This window comes from Melozone crissalis, unplaced genomic scaffold, assembly GCF_028551555.1.
Source record: "Melozone crissalis strain CALT ecotype California unplaced genomic scaffold, PUWL_Pcris_2 ptg000016l_1, whole genome shotgun sequence".
Taxonomy (NCBI): Eukaryota; Metazoa; Chordata; class Aves; order Passeriformes; family Passerellidae; genus Melozone; species Melozone crissalis.
This window is the reverse complement of record NW_026535794.1, coordinates 509,832-528,658: the sequence shown is the minus strand read 5'-3', so window position 1 is coordinate 528,658 and position 18,827 is coordinate 509,832. Positions and strand designations below refer to the sequence as shown.

The 18,827-nt window shown below is 73.6% G+C and overlaps 1 protein-coding gene across 1 annotated transcript in view; it reads right to left on the bottom strand.

Moving 5' to 3' along the window:
* Positions 1–18,827, bottom strand: part of LOC128935224 (SCO-spondin-like) — a 34,745-nt gene that overhangs the window by 6,463 nt on the left and 9,455 nt on the right. The window contains 34 exon segments of the mRNA XM_054273371.1: positions 160–360; positions 442–609; positions 1,256–1,389; positions 1,486–1,640; positions 2,162–2,325; positions 2,732–3,436; positions 3,534–3,625; positions 4,718–4,846; positions 5,284–5,338; positions 5,628–5,750; positions 6,071–6,250; positions 6,783–6,980; positions 7,401–7,633; positions 7,729–7,807; positions 7,898–7,952; positions 8,055–8,208; positions 8,459–8,609; positions 8,726–8,908; positions 8,994–9,134; positions 9,635–9,784; positions 10,335–10,548; positions 11,023–11,093; positions 11,315–12,178; positions 12,513–12,635; positions 13,291–13,691; positions 14,615–14,708; positions 14,941–15,076; positions 15,078–15,091; positions 16,316–16,425; positions 16,494–16,621; positions 17,030–17,229; positions 17,741–17,875; positions 18,386–18,642; positions 18,725–18,819. Of these exon segments, the coding sequence (XP_054129346.1) occupies positions 160–360; positions 442–609; positions 1,256–1,389; positions 1,486–1,640; positions 2,162–2,325; positions 2,732–3,436; positions 3,534–3,625; positions 4,718–4,846; positions 5,284–5,338; positions 5,628–5,750; positions 6,071–6,250; positions 6,783–6,980; positions 7,401–7,633; positions 7,729–7,807; positions 7,898–7,952; positions 8,055–8,208; positions 8,459–8,609; positions 8,726–8,908; positions 8,994–9,134; positions 9,635–9,784; positions 10,335–10,548; positions 11,023–11,093; positions 11,315–12,178; positions 12,513–12,635; positions 13,291–13,691; positions 14,615–14,708; positions 14,941–15,076; positions 15,078–15,091; positions 16,316–16,425; positions 16,494–16,621; positions 17,030–17,229; positions 17,741–17,875; positions 18,386–18,642; positions 18,725–18,819 (6,292 nt within the window).

Genomic DNA, 18,827 nt, shown 5'->3' with positions numbered 1-18,827 from the left:
ATTAACCCCATTAACCCCATAAATGCCGTACCTTCGCAGTGTTGCAGGTTGCAGGGATAACCCCATTAACCCCATTAACCCCATAAATGCCGTACCTTCGCAGTGCTGCAGGTTGCAGGGATAACCCCATTAACCCCATTAACCCCATAAATGCCGTACCTTCGCAGTGCTGCAGGTTGCAGGGCCGTGTCTCGGTGCCCGCCCCCGCCCCACAGTTTCCCCCCGCGCAGTCCCGGTGGCGGCTGCGGCTCGCGGGGCTCTCGGGGCGGGTGCAGCTCTGGCTGCAGGGTCCCCACGGCCCCCACGGCCCCCACGGGACCGCCGGGACCTCCGGGGATCCCCGGGGCTCCTGCTCGGCCCCTGCGGGAAGGCTCCGTCAGTGGGGCGGCGTGGGGCGGGGCAGACCCCCGGGGTGGGCGGCACAGGGGTGGGGACCCTCACCTGGGGCTGTGGGGCTGACATCCGATATGGGGCTGAGATCGGGTGTGGGGCCGAGATCCGCTGTGGGGCTGAGATCGGGTGTGGGGCTGAGATCCGCTGTAGGGCTGAGATCCGGTGTGGGGCCGAGATCTGATATGGGGCCGAGATCCACTGTGGGGCCGGGCTCTGCTGTGGGGGCACAAACAGCCGGTGACACCCCCGGGCCCGCCGGGGCCCCCCTCAGTGGGGCTGGGACCCACAAGTGTAGGGCAGGGGCTGTGGGGCCGTGCCCCCGGTATAGGGCAGGGGCTATGGGGCCGGTACCCACCGGCACAGAGGGGCTCGGGCAGTTCGGTGTGGGGCAGGGGGGCTATGGGGCCGTGCCCCCGGTATAGGGCAGGGGGCTATGGGGCCGTACCCCCGGTATAGGGCAGGGGTCTGTAGGGCTATGGGGCCGGTACCCACCGGCACAGGGGCCGCTCCCGCAGTTCGGTGTGGGGCAGGGGGCTATGGGGCCGTACCCCCGGTATAGGGCAGGGGTCTGTGGGGCTGTGGGGCCGTGCCCCCGCTATAGGGCAGGGGCTATGGGGCCGGTACCCACCGGCGCAGGGGCCGCTCCCGCAGTTCGGTGTGGGGCAGGGGGCTATGGGGCCGTACCCCCGGTATAGGGCAGGGGTCTGTGGGGCTGTGGGGCCGTGCCCCCGCTATAGGGCAGGGGCTATGGGGCCGGTACCCACCGGCGCAGGGGCCGCTCCCGCAGTTCGGTGTGGGGCAGGGGGCTATGGGGCCGTACCCCCGGTATAGGGCAGGGGTCTGTGGGGCTGTGGGGCCGTACCCCCGGTATAGGGCAGGGGTCTGTGGGGCCGGTACCCACCGGCGCAGGGGCCGCTCCCGCAGTTCGGTGTCGCGCTCCCGTTGCAGGCGGAGCCCCCGGGGGGGGCGCAGCGCAGGCGGCCCCACAGGCAGGTGCTGGGGGGCACAGGGGGGGGGCACAGGGGGGTCAGGGGGCAGCGGGCGCTGGGAGGGGGCTGGGGAAAGACCCGGGGGGCGGTGACCCCTCCTCACCAGCGGGCGCAGCCCAGGCTCAGGGTCCCGCCCGGCGGCAGCTCCACGATCGGGGGGTCCCCAGCGGGGGTCCCGGGGGGCTCCGGGCCGGGGGGGGTCCCGGGGGTGCCCCCCCCCAGCAGCGCGGCCGGCACCGAGCAGGGGCACTGCTGGGGCTGAACCGGGGGGGGGGTCCCGGGGGGCACCCACAGACCCAAAGACCCCAAACCAGACCCAGAGACCCCAAACAACCCCAAACAACAGAAGACCCACAGACCCCAAAAAACCTCAAACCAGACCCAGAGACCCCAAATCATCCCAAACCACGGACCCAGAGACCCCAAACAACCCCAAACAACAGATCCACAGACTCAGGGACCCCAAACCACAGACCCAGGGACCCCACGAACCCCCCTACTGTTCCTGGGGGGCACCCATGGGACACCCACCACCCCACAGAAGCACCTTGGGGACCCTCCACCACTGCCCCAGGGGTCCCTCCCCCCCTTCCCCGTGATCCCCCCGACCCAGGGACCCCCCGACCCCGGGACCACCCTGCCGTGGGGAGCCCACACAGCCCCCACCCCCAGGACACCCCACAAACGGGATCCCCCCCACCCCGAGACCCCCGTGGATTTGAGGACCCCCGCCCCAAACCCCAAATCCCCCCCATCGTTCCCATGGGGAGGGGTCTCACCTGCAGGCAGGTGTGGCGGTGCAGGAAGGTGCCGGGGGGGCAGTGACACCCCTCCTGGCACCCCCCCGCGCACCCCACGGCCCCCCCGAGGTGGGCGCAGCTCCGGGGGCACCCCGAGTTCCCCCCGCACTCACGGAACGTCCGTCCCGGGGGGCACCCGGCCTCTGCACCCCCCAAAAAACCCTCAGTGATGGGGGGCACCCGGCCTCTGCACCCCCAAAAACCGCTCAGTGATGGGGGGCACCCGGCCTCTGCACCCCCAAAAACCGCTCAGTGATGGGGGGCACCCGGCCTCTGCACCCCCCCCAAAAAACCCTCAGTGACTGAGGGGCACCCGGCCTGTGCACCCCCAAAAACACCCCTGAGCACCCCGGGGCACCCGGTCTGTGCCCCCCAACACCCCCGGCTCAGGGCCCCATGGAGGGGTGGGGCAGGGATGAGGGGCAGCGCTGTGGGGCACGGGGGGTCTGTGGGGTCTGTGGGGCAGGGCTGTGGGGGGCTGAGGGGCACTGGGGATCTGTGTCCCTGTCAGGGTCCCCGTGTCGCTGTCCCCCTGCCGGTGGCACTCACCGCGGCACGCGTGGCTGTGGCAGCTCTGGCTCTGCAGCGCCGGTCCCGGGCACGGGGGGCTCCCGCAGCCCCGCTGGCGCCAGCGCTCGCCGCCCCCGCACGCGGCGCTGCAGCCGCCCCACGGCCCCCACGGCCCCCACGGCGACCCCCGGGCGGGCACCGGCGCCTCGGGGGCGCGGGCGGGCTCCGCGCTCCACGGTGACACCGGCAGGGGCTCCGCGCTCCATGGGGACACCGGCAGGGGCTCCGCGCTCCACGGTGACACCGGCAGGGGCTCCGCGCTCCACGGGGACACCGGCAGGGGCTCCGCGCTCCATGGGGACACCGGCAGGGGCTCCGTGCTCCACGGCGACCACGGGCCGAGCGCGGCGTCCGGGGACTCTGGGGGTTCCGGGGACTGCGAGGACTTCGGGGGCTCCGGGGCCTCTGGGGGTTGTGGCGGCTCGGGGGGCTCCGGAGGCTCGGGGGGCTTCGAGGACTCCGGGGGCTCCGGGGACCCGGGGGGTTCAGGGGGCTCCGGGAGCTCGGGGGGCTCCGGGGACTCCGGGACCCAGAGCGGCTCCGTGCCCCACGGCAGCTCCGTGCCCCACGCCGGCTCCAGCGCCCACGGCGACCCTGGGGACCCTGCGGCCTCTGGGGTCTCTGGGGACCCTGCGGTCACCGGGGTCTCGGTGCCCCCCGCAGGCGGCCCCGCGCTCCCGGGCTCTGCGGACAGACGGACACACGGCACGCGGCGCTCGAGGGGCCGCGGGGGCACTCGGGGGTCCCGGCTCGGGGGTCTCGGGGGGATCCTGGCACGTACCGGGCCCGCAGAGCTCGGCACAGCCCCGCTCCTCTCGGGGGGTCCCGGTGCAGGGGGCACCGCCCGGCGCGGCCGCGGGGTTGGTGGGGGATCTGTGGGGAGCGGGGCAGGACCCCCGTTATGGGGCAGGACCCCCGTTATGGGCCAGACACCCCGTTATGGGGCAGGACCCCCGCCATGGGTCAGACACCCCGTTATGGGGCACGACCCCCGCCATGGGTCAGGACCCCCCGTTATGGGTCAGACACCCCCCCCCCCCCATTACGGGTCAGACCCCCCGCTATGGGGCAGGATCCCCCTCTATGGGTCAGACCCCCCGCTATGGGGCAGGATCCCCCTCTATGGGGCAGGAACCCCGTTATGGCTCAGACCCCCGCTATGGGTCAGACCCCCCGCTATGGGTCAGGACCCCCCACTATGGGCCAGGACCCCCCGTTATGGGTCAGACACCCTCACTATGGGTCAGCCCTCCCCGCTATGGGTCAGGATTCCCTCTATGGGTCAGCCCTCCCCGCTATGGGTCAGACACCCCCGCTATGGGTCAGGACCCCCCGCTATGGGTCAGATCCCCCCCGCTATGGGGCAGACCCCCCGCTATGGGTCAGATCCCCCGCTATGGGCCAGGACCCCCCGCTATGGGTCAGACACCCCCGCTATGGGTCAGCCCTCCCCGCTATGGGTCAGGATTCCCTCTATGGGTCAGCTCCCCCGCTATGGGTCAGATCCCCCCCGCTATGGGGCAGACCCCCCGTTATGGGTCAGATCCCCCGCTATGGGCCAGGACCCCCCGCTATGGGTCAGATCCCCCCCGCTATGGGGCAGACCCCCCGTTATGGGTCAGATCCCCCGCTATGGGCCAGGACCCCCCGCTATGGGTCAGACACCCCCGCTATGGGTCAGCCCTCCCCGCTATGGGTCAGGATTCCCTCTATGGGTCAGCCCCCCCGCTATGGGTCAGATCCACCCCGCTATGGTGGGGCAGACCCCCCGTTATGGGTCAGATCCCCCGCCATGGGTCAGGACCCCCCGCTATGGGTCAGATCCCCCGCTATGGGTCAGCCCCCCGCTATGGGTCAGGATCCCCCTCTATGGGTCAGACCCCCCGCTATGGGCCAGGACCCCCCGTTATGGGTCAGACCCCCCGCTATGGGGCAGACCCCCCCATATGGGGCAGCCCCCCTCACCTGAAGCGCTGCCGGCTCCCGCTGCCGCAGTCACAGCGGGTCCAGGGGGTCCAGCGCGACCACCCGCAGGATTCGGGGGGGCCCCGGTCCCCGGGCACCCCCATCACCCCCGCGGGGATCCCGCAGGCGCTGGGGGGCAAAGGAGTCACCCCAAACCCTGGGGAGCCCCTGGGAGCCCCCCGTGTTCAGGGGCCCCATTGTCTGGGGACGCCCAGCACCGGGGCTTGGGGTGCAGATGGGTTCGGGGTGCAGCAGGGCACAGATGGGTTTGGGATTTGGGGTACAGATGGGTTTGGGGTGCAGCAGGGTTCGGGTATCGGTGAGATTTGGGGTACAGAGGTGTCCGGGTTATGGGGTTTGGGGTACAGATGGGTTCGGGGTGCAGCAGGGCACAGATGGGTTTGGGATTTGGGGTACAGATGGGTTTGGGGTGCAGCAGGGTTCAGTACGGGTGGGATTTGGGGTACAGATGGGTTTGGGGTGCAGCAGGGTTCAGTACGGGTGGCATTTGGGGTACAGAGGTGTCCGGGTTACGGGGATCGGGGTACAGCGGGGTTTTGGGGTACCTGGGCTCGATGCAGCCGCTCCCCTGCAGCACCAGCCCGGGCCGGCACCGGCAGCCTGGGGTGGGGGCGTTCAGGGGGGCTTCACAACGCCCCCTAAATGCCCCCATCCCCGAATTGGTCCCCCAAGTTCCCAAACCCTCCCTAAGTTCCCTCCCAGTCCCCCAAATCCTCCCCAAGCCCACTCCACGCCCTTCCCAGTTCCCAGTTCCCCCCAAATCCCCCCAAATCCCCCCAAAATCCCCTCAAAATCCCCCCAAAATCCCCCAAATGCCCCAGTGCCCCCCACCAGCTCCACCCAAGCCGCCCCCCACGCCCCCCCCCCGTGCCCCCCAAACCCCCCCGACCTTCCTGGCAGCCCCCCGGGCACGAGCTGTTCCCACTCAGGTCCGCGCAGCTGGGGGGGCACGGGGGGACCCCCAGATCCTCGCAGCCCCCCGGGGGCACCAGCAGCGCCTGGGGGGGGCAGGCTGGGGAGACACGGGGGGGTCAGCGGGGAAAGGGGGGCCCGGGGAGGTCTGGGGGGCTCGGGAGGTTTGGGGGGCTGGGGGAGGGGAGGTTTGGGGGGTCAGGGACGGGGGGGGCCATTGGAGCGGTCAGGGATGGAGGGGTTGGGGGGCTTTGGGGATTTCAGGGTGCTTGGGGGGGAGCACGGGGGGTTTGGGGCTCGGGGGGTCCCGGGGGGGATTTGGGGAGGGGCAGTGGTGGCGTTGAGGGACGGGGCAGCAAGGCTGGGGTTGGAGGGGGGTCCCAGCCCCCCGCGCCCCCCGCGCCCCCCGTGCCCCCGTACCTGGGGGGTCCCCGCAGGGCCGCAGGTTGCAGGGCCGGCTCTGCAGCGCCCCTCCCTCGCACGGCCGCCCCCCGTTTTTTGGGGGGGGGTCGCTGCAGCTGCGGCGGCGAATCTGCTGCCCCCCCCCGCAGGGGGCGGCGCAGGCGCTCCAGGAGCCCCAGGGCGCCCACCCGCCCGAAACTGGGGGGGCACGGGGCGGTCAGGGGGGGCAGCACCCCAGAGACACCCCCTGACCCACTGGGCCTCCCGTGGGACCCCCGAGTGGGCAGCGAGACCCCCGCACTGGGGACTGCAGACCCCGAGCCCCCCGCGCCTGGGGATCCCCCTGGCCGGGGAAGGGGGTCCCACTCACTGGGGGGGTCCCAGACTCGGGGGGCCCAGCCCGGAAAGGGGGATCGGTCCCACCCCCGCAGAGCCCAGACAACACCCGGGGGTCCCACCCCATAAAGGGGGTCCCACCCATAAGGGGGTCCCACCCTTTACCGGGGGTCCCATCCCATAACGGGGGTCCCACCCCATAACGAGGGTCCCACCCTTTACCGGGGGTCCCACCCCATAATGGGGGTCCCACCACTCCTGAAGGTCCTGCCCTTACTGGGGGTCCCCGCCCTGCCGGGGTGGGTTTGGGGGTACCCGGGCACGCTCGCAGGGTTTGGGGGTACCCTGGAAGGCAGGCAGGGTTTGGGGGTACCCAGGCAGGGTTTGGGGGTACCTGGGCAGGCTTGCAGGAAGCACACGCGGGTTTCGGTTCCGGTGTCGGTTCCGGTGTCGGTTTCGGTTCCGGTGCCGGTTCCGGGGCGGTGGTCGCAGCCCCCCCCGGGCGGGGTCTCCCTCCGGCGCCGCAGAGCGACCCCCACCCCGCAGGAGCGGCTGCAGGACCCCCAAAGCCCCCAAACATGGGGGACGCAGCCTGGGGGGCACGGGGGGGGCAGCGTGACCCCCGTGTTTCGGGGGACACCCAGGAACCCCCCGTGTTTGGGGTCACACCCAGGAACCCCCTCCCATGTTTGGGGTACACCCTCAGCCCCCCCATGTTTGGGGACCCACCCTGCAGCCCCCCGTGTTTGGGGGTACGCCCTCAGCCCCCCCGTGTTTGGGGGTACACCCTCAGCCCCCCGTGTTTGGGGTACACCCGCAGCCCCCCGTGTTTGGGGTACACCCTCAGCCCCCCAAGCTCGTTGCTGCCGATGTCGGACCCGCAGCCCCCCCTGACCGGGCACTGCCCCCCGGAAACCCCCAACCCTGGGGGCTGTTTCTGGGCCCGTCCCTCCCTCCCACCGGGACTCCCCAATTCCGGGGGGCTGTTCTGGGGGGGCCTTTCCTCCCTCACCTGGGGGGGTCGCGGCGGGGACCCCCGTGGGAGCCAGCGAGGGCAGCTCCGGCTCGGGGGGGGGCGCGGAGCCCTCGGGGGGTCCCGGGGTGTCCTCGGGCGGGGTCGCGGCTCTGGGGGTGCCCTCGGGGGGTCCCGGGGTGTCCTCGGGCGGGGTCGCGGTTCCGGGGGTGCCCTCGGGGGGTCCCGAGGGGGTCTCGGCGCCTCTGGGCCCCTCGGTCCCGGCCGTGGGGCTGGAGGGGGCACAATGAGGGCTCGGGGGTCCCCCAGTGCCCCCTCCCCGCTTTGGGGACCCCCAAATCCCGGCCCTCCCTGTCCCCTCCCGTACCCGGGCCTGCCGGGGGTCTCGGCACCGCTCGGGGACAGCGCTGTCACCGTGCCGGGCGGGGCGGCCGTGGCGTTGTCACCTGCGGCGGGGACGGACACGGCGGTGACGGGCACGGGGGGATGGGGTCACCTCCCCCGGGACCCCCGGGACCCCCGGCACCCCCACTCACCCGCGGGGCCGCAGGAGCAGCAGGAGCCGCCGTGCCCTTCCCGCAGCGCCTGGCCCTGGGGACAGCGACAGCGTCACTGCCACCGCCCCCACTCACCTGGGGACAGCGACAGCGACACCGCCACCGCCACCGGGCCCGTCCCCGCGCCCCGGCTCACCTGGGGACAGCGGCGGAGGGGACAGTAGGGCACACAGCGCACGGCCCCGCCCGGCAGGCACTGGCACAGCTGGCACGGCTCCCCCCGCCAGCGCTCCCCGGGGACGCGCCAGCGGCCGCGCTCCCGGCACCGCGGGCACGGCGGCGTGCGGCACCTGCGGGGGCACCGTCACGCACACCGGGACCCCCGGACCCCTGCCCACCTTCCGGGACCCCCTCCCCACACCCCGAGCCCCCTGCCCGCCTCCCCGAGCCCCCTGCCCAGCCCGGACCCCTGCCCACCTTCCGGGACCCTGCCCAGCCCCGGGGGCACCGTCACACGCCGCGGGACCCCCGGGACCCCTGCCCACCTTCCAGGACCCCCTGCCCACACCCCGAGACCCCGCCCGCCCCGGCCCCGCTGACCGTCGCGCTTTCCGGTAGATGCCGCGGCAGTGGCGGCCGCCCCCGCGCCGGGCCGGGTTCGAGGGGCTGCGGAACGACCACTGCACCCCGGGGCTGCCGCAGCCGCCCCCGCACGGGCCCCACGGCGACCACGAGGACCAACCGCAGTCCACTGTGGGGACACCGGGTCACCGGGACACCCGGGACAGCCGGGGCACCGGGGAGGGGACACCGGGCACCGGAGACCCCACGGGCACCGGAGACCCCAGCACGGGCACCGGGACGCACCTGAGCAGCCGGGCTGCGGGCGGCAGTGTCGCAGCTGTCCCTCCAGGCACGCGCACACGCGACACCCGAGCGGCACCGGGGCTCCCGGCGGGAAGCGGCGCCCCCCGGCCCGGCACGGGCACTGCCCCGGCCGCACGCAGCCCTCGGGGGGCTCCAGCACCCGCCCCGCCGGGCACCAGCACCCTGGGGGGATCGGGGGGGTCAGCGGTGCCCCGAACATCGCGGAGCCCCCGTAGCCCCCCATAGCCCCCCATAGTGTCCCCCTCACCTGGGCGGCAGGGCGGGGGGCGCGGGCAGGGCACGGCGGCGGCCAGGTCGGCGCAGGAGGCGGGGCAGGGGGCGCAGGGCAGGGGGCGCAGCCCCTCCGAGCACTGCGAGGCGTTGGGGCACCCCCCCGGGGCACAGGGGGCTGCGGGCGGGGTCAGGCACGGAGACCCCCTGACCCCCAGAACCCCCCGTACCCTCTGTGGAGCCCCCCACCCCAGCACAGGGGGCTGGGGGTACAGTCAGGCACGGAGATCCCCTGCCCCCAGCCCCCCTGACCCCCAGAACCCCCCACCCCCTCTGTGGAGCCCCCCACCCCAGCACAGGGGGGCTGGGGCACAGTCAGGCACGGAGACCCCCTGACCCCCAGAACCCCTGATCCCCAGAACCCCCCGTACCCTCTGTGGAGCCCCCCATCCCAGCGGGACCCGGGCACGACCCCCTGCCCCAGCAGTGCCCACCCGTCCCACAGAGCCCCTCACTCTGGGGAGCCCCGCGCCCACCCAGCGCCCCCCGCTCTGCGGGGCTCATCTGTGCCACGGAACCCCCCGGGACCCCCACCCCATTGGGGCCTGCCCCCAGAGCCCCCTGCCCCATGGGACCCCCAGACCCCTCCGACCCCCCGTACCCCCATCCCGCACCCACCCGTCTCCAGCGCTCCGGGGCCCCCCCGCAGCTCCTCGCAGGCGCGGCCGCCGTTCTGGGGGGGCCGGCACCCTCGGGTGCGCAGCCGGACCCCCCCGCAGCCCCCCGGGCACTCGGACCAGGGACCCCACGGGCCCCACGCGCCGTCCACTGCGGGGGGGGCGGGTTAAGGGGGGGCCTCGGAACCCCCGAACCCCTCTGGGACCGTGGGGCCCCGGAACCCCCCCCCCGGGGATCCCCAAATCCCTCAGGTACCCCCCCATGAGACCCCCAAACTGCCCCGAGGGCCCCCCAGGCCCCCCCTCCCTTCCCTCGGCACTCGTGGCAGTGTCAGCCTGTCCCCGGGACCCCGACACCCCCCGGCCCCCCAAACCCTCCGGGGATGCCCCGGGGTGCCCCCAAACCCTCCGGGGTCCCCCCAAACCCTCCGGGATGCCCTGGTATCCCCCCAAACCCTCCGGGATACCCCGGGGTCCCCCCAAACCCTCCGAGATGCCCCGGGGTGCCCCCAAACCCTCCGGGATGCCCTGGGATCCCCCCAAACCTTCCGGGGTGCCCCCAAACCCTCCGGGATGCCCCCGGGTGCCCCCAAACCCTCCAGGATGCCCCGGGATCCCCCCAAACCCTCCGGGATTCCCCGGGATCCCCCAAACCCTTCCGGGACGCCCCGGTACCCCCCAAACCGCGGGTCCCCGCTCACCCGGGCAGGCGCGGTGGAAGCAGGCTCGCTCCTGCTCGCGGGGTCCCCGGCAGCCCCGCAGCAGCCCCGGGTGGCGCTGGTGACACCCCCGGGCGCGGCGCTGCCCCCCGGGCCCGCAGGGGCGGCTGCAGGACCCCCAGGGCCCCCAGGCACCCCAAAAGCCGCAGCCCCGCTCGTCCCCCCCCGAGGCGCAGTCCCGCAGCCCGTCACACACCTGCGGGGACACCGGGGACGCTGGGGACACGGGGGGCACCGGGCTGGCACCGAGAGGGGCTGAGGGGACGCTGAAGTGGCGCTGGAAGGGGGTCAGGGACGCGGGGACACCCGGTGACACCGGGAGGGGGTGACAGGAGTCAGGGACACCGGGAGGGGGGGTCGGGAGGGGTCAGGGGACAGAGGGGGTGACAGTTCGGGGACACTGCGGGAATGATGGAGGGAACACGAGGGTGACACCGGGAGGGGCAGGGGACACCTGGGGACACCGGGGTGACAGCAGGAGGGGGCAGGGGACACCTGGGGACACCGGGGTGACACCGGCAGGGGGCAGGGGACACCGGGGTGTGCCTGGGAAGGGTCGGGGGCACGCTGGGGCCCGGGGTGACACCGGCAGGGGGATCGGGGGCTCCAGGGCAGCCCCGGGAGGGAGCCGCGGTGGCGCGGGCGGTGGCGGTGCCCCTGTCCCCGTTACCTGCTGGAAGGTGACACACTCCCCGTCCCCGCAGGCGAACTCTGCGCAGGGACCCCGCGGGCCGGGGGGCTCTGGGGGGGGGCACGAGGGCTCTCAGGGGTCCCCAAGGGGGTCCCGGGGGTAGGTGGGATCCCCTCTCCGGTGGGAGCCCTTCCCTGCCGAGCTTCCCGTGCCCTCCCCACGGGACCCCCGAGATCGCCCCCCTCACCCCCGGGGTCCCCAGGAGGGACACGGGGGGCACTCCCAGACCCCCCCCCCGCAGATGTCACCAGAGCCACCCCCGGGGTCTCACCGCACAGCCGGGGGCTCTCATCGGCGCTGTCGCGACAGTCGGGGACGCCGTCGCACAGGCGGCTCGGGGGGACGCAGGCGGGGCCGCAGGGCAGGTGGCCGGGGGCGCACGGGGGGGCGCAGCCTCGCTCGTCGCTGCCATCGCGACAGTCGCTGTCGCCGTCGCAGCGCCACCCCCGCGGGACGCAGCCGCCGCTGTGGCAGCGCAGGGAGCGGGGCGGGCAGGGCGCGGCCGAGGCGGTGACAGTGACAGTGACAGTGACAGTGCTGGTGACAGCGGCGGTGACAGCAGAGGTGTCGGCGATAGCGTCAGTGTCACTGACAGTGACAGCGCTGGCGACAGTGCCGCTGGTGACCGCGATGGCAGTGTCGGCGGTGACAGCGCTGACAGGGGCGGTGACAGCGCTGACAGGGGAGGTGACAGGTGACAGCGGCGCGGGCGGCAGCGCCACCGCGCACCCCGCCGGGCTCTCGTCCCAGCCGTCGCGACAGTCGCGGGCGCCGTCGCACACGGCCGCCTCCGGCACGCAGGAGCCGTCGGGGCAGGGCACGGTGCCGGGGGCGCAGGTGGCCCGCGCTGGGGACACGGGGACAGCGGTGACACCGCCGCCGGGGCCAGCGGGGACCAAAGGGGGTCTCGGAGGGGCTCCGGGGTGAGGGGTCACGGGGAGGGGTCCCCAAAGGCGGCGATGCCGGGTAGGGGGTCCCGGGGAGCTGCCCCTGATCGGGAGCCTCGCGGGGCGGATGGGGCGGTCCCCAGGGGGGTGGTCCCGGGGCAGAGGGGCCGGGGGGTCCCAGGAGGGGTTCCCAGGGTGGAGGGTCCCGGGTGGAGGTCTCCAGTGTGGTGGTCCCAGGATGGAGGGTCCTGGGTTGGTCCCCAGGTTGGGGTTCCCAGGGTGGAGGGTCTCCAGTGGGGTGGTCCCAGGGCCGGGGGTCCGGGGGGTCCCAGGTTGGGTCCCCATTGCGGGTTGGGGTCCCAGGTGGGGGTTCTTGATAGGGTGGTCCCAGGGTGGAGTGTCCCCAGTGGGGTGGTCCCAGGGTGGAGGGGATCCGGGGAGTCCCAGGGCAGGGGATCCGGGGCCGGGGGTCCCAGCCGGGGTTCCCATTGCGGGTAGAGGGTCCCAGACTGGGATCTCCAGTGGGGTGGTCCCAGGGCCGGGGGTCCCAGGCGGGGTCCCCACGGCGGGTGTCCCCCTCACCGGGGCAGTCGTTCTCGTCGCTGCCGTCCCCGCAGTCGTCGCGGCCGTCGCAGCGGTACCGGGAGGGCACGCAGCGGCCCCCGCCGCACCGGAACTGCCCCGGCCCGCACCGGGGGGCGCAGCCTGCGGGACGGGACCACCGGTGGGCACGGGCACCCCCACCTGGGATACGGGCACCGCCAACCCGGGCACGGGCGGCTCCTGCTCCCGGGGGGCTCCCGAGCAGCGCCAGCTCCGGGCCTGGGGGGCTCAAACCCCCAGGGTTTGAGGGCTCAGGGACCCCACACAGACCCCCAGGATTAGGGGGCTGAGGGACCCTCAGTGTGGGGCACAGACTCCCAGGGTTGGGGGCTCAGGGACCCTCAATGTGGGGCACAGATCCCCAGGGCTGGGGGGCTCAGGAACCCTCAGTGTGGGGCACAGACCTCCAGGATTTGGGAGGCTCAGGGACCCCACACAGACCCCCAGGATTAGGGGGCTGAGGGACCCTCAGTGTGGGGCACAGATCCCCGGGGTTGGGGGGCTCAGGGACCCTCAATGTGGGGCACAGATCCCCGGGGTTGGGGGGCTCAGGGACCCTCAATGTGGGGCACAGACCCCCGGGCTGGGGGCTCAGGGACCCTCAATGTGGGGCACAGATCCCCGGGGTTGGGGGGCTCAGGGACCCCATTGCGGGGCACAGACCCCAAGGCCTGCAGGGCTCCCTATTCCCCAGGACCCCCAAACTCCCTGCAGCCCCCTCCCCACTCCAGCACCCCCGACCCCCGTGCTGGCTCACCCGCCTCGTCCGAGTCATCCCCGGGGGGACAGTCGAGGCGCCCGTCGCAGAGCCGCGCGGGGGGCAGGCAGCGCCCCCCGGCACAGGCGAACTCGGGGGGCTGGCAGGCGCGGGGGGCGCACCCGGCCTCGTCCCAGCCGTCGGGGCAGTGCGCGACGCCGTCGCAGCGCGCCCCCCAGGGCAGGCAGGGCCCGCCGGGGCAGCGGGGCTGCCGGGGGTCGCAGGGGGGGTCGCACAGCTCGTCCGAGCCGTCCCCGCAGTCGTCCTCGTTGTCGCAGAGCCAGGCCCCGGGCACGCAGAGCCCCCCGGCGCGGCAGCGGAACTCCCAGGGGGCGCAGGCGGGGGCGGCGGGGCACGGCGCCGGGCTCGGGGGGCACTGCCAGCGCCCCGCCACGCACGTGCTGCGGGGGGACACGGGCGGCACTCGGGGGGGCCGGCATCGGGGTGCCCCCAGTGCCCCGGCGTCCCTCTGTCCCAGGGTCAGTGCCCCGGTGTCCCTGCGGTGTCCAGGGGTCCCGGGGTCCCAAATCCCAGTGTCTCTGTGTCCTGGTGTCCCCATGTCCTGGGTTCCCTGTACCCCAATATCCCATTTCCCCGGTGTGTCTGTGTCCCCATGTCCCGGTGTCCCAGTGTCCAGGGGTCCCGGGGTCCCCAATCCCAGTGTCTGCATATCCTGCTGTCCCAATGTCCTGGGAACCCAGGATCCCAAAATCCCATTTCCCCGGTGTTACTGTGTCCCCATGTCCAGGTGTCCTGGTGTCCCACACACCCTGATGTCCCAGTGTCCCCGGTGTCCTGGTGACCCCACATCCCAGTGTCCCACTATCCTGGTGTCCCAGTGTCCCAGCGTCCTGATGTCCTGGGGTCATGGTGTCCCAAATCCCAGTGTCTCCATGCCCTGGTGTCCCAATGTCCTGGGAACCCAGGATCCCAAAATCCCATTTCCCCAGTGCCTCTGTGTCCCCACAACCTGCTGTCCCAGTGTCCTGGTGTCCCCATGTCCTGGTGTCCCGGTGCCCGCAGCATGCCGTTCCCGTGCTCCCAGTATCCCCAGTGCCTCCCAGTATCCCCAGTGTCTCCCAGTACCCCCAGTGTCCCCAGTGTCTCCCAGTGTCCCCCAGTGTCTCCCAGTATCCCCAGTGCCTCCCAGTATCCCCAGTGCCTCCCAGTGTCCCCCAGTGCCTCCCAGTACCCCCCAGTGCCTCCCAGTATCCCCCAGTGTCTCCCAATATCTCCCAGTATCCCCAGTGCCTCCCAGTAGCCCCCAGTACCCCCCAGTGCCCCCCAGTGTCCCCCAGTGTCCCCAGTACCCCCAGTGCCTCACCAGTTGCTGCAGCCCTGGCTCACGCTGGCCCCGGCCGGGAAGGCGAAGCCGTCCCAGAAGCAGGGGCAGGCGGGGGGCTCCACGCACTGCCCGTCTGGGGAGGGGGGCACAGGGGTGGCACTGTGATCCCCCAGCCCCTCCCAGCCCCCCCAGCCCCCTCCCAGCCCCCAAACCCCTTCCGTCCCCCAGAGCCCCCTCCCAGCCTCCCCAGCCCCCAAACCCCTTCCGTCCCTCCCACCCCAGCCCCCCCAGCCCCCGCCCCAGCCCCCAAACCCCCTCCGTCCCCTCCCACCCCAGCCCCCCGCCCCATTCTGTGCCCCCCTCACCGTGCAGGAGCCGCCCGGGGGGGCAGAAGCAGCCCTCGAGGCACCCCAGGGCCCCGCAGAGCTCGGGGGGCTCCCGGCCGAGGTCGCGGCAGGTGGGGGGGCAGGGGGGCCCGCAGGGGCTGTACTCCTGCCCCCCCCTCGCACTGCAGGGCTGCGGACATCGGGGGGTCAGGGGGGCCGGGACCCCCCGCCCCACAGCCTGGGGACCCCCTAAACACCATGTGAGGCCTTTGCCCCCCCTCAGTCCCACAGCCCGGACCCTTCCCCCCGCTCCACAACCCCATGGGGGGGCTCCTGCAGCCCCTCACCCCGCATCCCACCCCGCCCCATAGCCCCATGGGGGGCTCCTGCACCCCCCTCACCTCGCATCCCACCCCGCCCCATAGCCCCATGGGGGGCTCCTGCACCCCCCTCACCTCGCATCCCACCCCGCCCCATAGCCCCATGGGGGGCTCCTGCAGCCCCTCACCCCGCATCCCACCCCGCCCCATAGCCCCATGGGGGGCTCCTGCACCCCCAGACCCATTCCCGGCCCCCAACCCCGGCACATCCCACCGGGGGCTCAGCCCGGACCTCCCCGTGTCCCCGTATCCCCCCGTGCTCTCCTGAGCGCCCCCAGACTCACGGCACAGCCCCGGCTCCACCAGCGCAGGGGCAGGACGGGACCCCCCCGTGTCCCCCAGCCCCTTGTGCCCCCTGTACCTCCGGTACCCCCCCAGCCCCCAGCACCCCCCGTGCCCCCCATACCCCCGGGACCCTTCGTGTCCCCCAGCTCCCCGTGGGATTTGGGTGCCGGAGATGAGAATGGGGGTGCAGGGACCCCAGACCGCCCCTGGACCCCAGGTGCACCCCCAGTCCCCCGGTACCCCCATGTCTCTCCCCGTACCCTCGTGCCCCCCAGTCCTCTGCACCCCCGGTGCCCCCGTGCCCCCTGGACCCCCGGGAACCCCATTGCCCCTCAGCCCTCTGTGCCCCTCATACCTCCCCAGTACCCCGGTCCCCCCGTGCCCCCCAGTCTCCCACACCCCCTGGATCCCCGTGCCTCACAGCCCCCTGGACCCCCGTATACCCCCGGTACCCCCAGCCCCCCGTGCCCCCGGTCCCCCCGATGCCCCCCGGTCCCCCCGCACTCACGGCACAGCCCCTGGCTCCGCCAGCACAAGGGCAGGACGGGACCCCTCCGTGTCCCCCAGCCCCTGGTACCCCCTGGACCCCCGGGACCTTCTGTGTCCCCCAGCTCCCCGTGGTCCCTGGAGCCCCGGTACCCCCCCAGTCCCCCGGCATCCCATGTCGCTCCCGGTACCCCCGTGTCGCCCAGTCCCCCGCACCCCCTGTTCCCCCCATGCCCCCGGTGCCCCCGTTCCCCCGCACTCACGGCACAGCCCCTGGCTCCGCCAGCGCAGGGCTCTCCCCCGCCGGCCGCACTCCTCGGCGTAGGCGGCCAGGGCCGTGCACAGGCACTCGCAGTCCCCGCCGCTGTCACACCTGGGGCAGGAGCCGTGGGACAGGGCCCGGGACCCCCCTGGGCCCCCCCCCGAGCCCCCCAAACTCACCCGCAGGCGTCGAACAGGCACCACTCGTAGAAGCGCTGCGGCGGCACCAGCTCGTGGCAGGGCGCGAACAGCGGGTGCCGCAGGACCCCGCAGCGCCCCCGCGCCCAGGCCGAGCGCTGGGGGCTCTCCTGGGGGGCACCCCCGTGTCAGACCCCCGTGTGTCCCCAGCCGGGCCCCCCTCGCTCCGTGTGCCCCCTTTGTCCCGGTTCGGGCGGGGCTCGGCACAGCCGGGGTGCCGGGGGTGGGAATTCCGGGGGATTCCAGCCCGGACTGAGGCACCGCCTCATCCTCATCCTCATCCTCCTCCCGTCCGGGACTTCACTGACCTGGGCCACCCCAGCCCCATGTCCTTTTGTAACCCACAATGTCCCCCTGCCAGCTCCCCGTGCCCCCCTGTGTCTCCCCGTGTCCCCTGATGTCCCCATCCAGTTCCCCTGTACCCCTGTCAAATCAATCCCCCACCTCTCTCCGTGTCACTGCTGTCCCCCCATGTCCCCCCATGTTCCCCCCCGTCCCCCCTGCCCCCGTCCCCGTACCTCGCAGGGGTGCGGGCGGTGGCCGTCGGCCTCGGGGCAGAGCGGGCTGAGGCGCCAGGAGTCCCCGAAGATCTCGGGGGTGGCCTCGAGGGCCCCGTCGCGGCTCCCGAAGTCGTTCTCGGCGTCGCCGTCGAAGTTCCCGCAGAGCCCGGCCAGGCGGCCGCGCAGCCGCGGGGACACGCGCACGTACACGCGGGTCCCTGTGGGCACCCAGGGGGCACATCGGGGCTCGGGACCCCCCCGGGACCCCCCGGGACCCCCCGGGACCCCCCGGGACCATCCCGTGGTGGCACCGGCACTGCGAACCCCGCGGTGGCACCAGGTACCCCATGTGGTGACACCCCCGTGGTGGCATTGTGGACCTCGCCGTGGTGGCATCGCCTTGGCACCGGCAGCGCCAGCAGCCCCCCGGCACTGACGACCCCCACCCGTGTCCCCCCGGCCACCCCCAGGGACTGCCCAGGGACCCCCGTGTCCCCCCGTGTCCCCCGTGTCCCCCCGTGTCCCCCGTGTCCCCCGGCTCTCACCTCCGTCCCAGAGCACGGCCAGCCCCGTGTCCCCCCGTGTCCCCCGTGTCCCCCCGTGTCCCCCCGTGTCCCCCGTGTCCCCCGGCTCTCACCTCCGTCCCAGAGCACGGCCAGCCCCGTGTCCCCCCGTGTCCCCCGTGTCCCCCCGTGTCCCCCCGTGTCCCCCGTGTCCCCCGGCTCTCACCTCCGTCCCAGAGCACGGCCAGCCCCAGGCGCGTCAGGAGCAGCAGGAAGAGCCCCGCGCGCTGCAGCGCCAGCCCCGAGCCCCCGAACACCTTGGGGGGTCGCACGGCCACGCCGTTCACTGTCACCTCCCGCCCTGCCGGGGTGGCACCGAGGGTCACCCCCCGTGTCCCCTCATGTGTCCCCCCGTGTGTCCCCCCGTGTCCCTCCAAGTGTCCCCCAACGTGTCCCCCCGTGTCCCGCGCATCCCCGTGTCCCCGTGTCCCTCACCCCGCAGCATGTGCATCATGGTGTTCCCCATGTCCCCCGTGTCCCCGTGTCCCTGTGTCCCCGTGTCCCCCATGTCCCTCACCCCGCAGCATGTGCACCACGGTGTTCCCCATGTCCCCCATGTCCCCGTGTCCCTCACCCCGCAGCATGTGCACCACGGTGTCCCCATGTCCTCCCTGTCCCCTGTGTCCCCGATGTCCCCCATGTCCCCCATGTCCCCGTGTCCTCTCCATGTCCCCCGTGCCCCCCCTGTTCCCGTGTCCCCGTGTGCCTCACCCCGCAGCATGTGCACCACGGTGTTGCCCATGTCCCCCATGTCCCCCGTGCCCCCCATGTCCCCCGTGCTCCCCTGTCCCCGTGTCCCCGTGTCCCTCACCCCGCAGCATGTGCACCACGGTGTTGCCCATGGCCACCAGCACGGACTTGGTGCAGGTGACGCCGCTGGCGCCGCACGGGACGTTCTCGGCGGTGACAGCGAACAGCCCGGAGGCCTCGCGGGCCAGCAGGTACTCGCAGTCCCCCGCGAAGGTGAAGGCGCGGCCGTCGAAGGTGACATAGTGCGGGTCCCCCGTGGCCACGCAGGTCCCCGCGCACTCCCGGCGCCCGCAGCGCCACCGCTGGCCCCGGCACACGCTGCGGGGACAGGCTCGGTGCCACCGCGGGGCCGGCGGGGCCCGGGGTGTCCCGGGGGGTCTGGGGGCGCCGGGGGTCCCACCAGGTGTTGCAGTCGCGGGCGATGGTGGCGTTGGGCGGGTACGGCCGCCCGCCGTGGTGACAGGGACACTGCTCCGGCGACACGCAGCGCCCGTCCTGCGGGC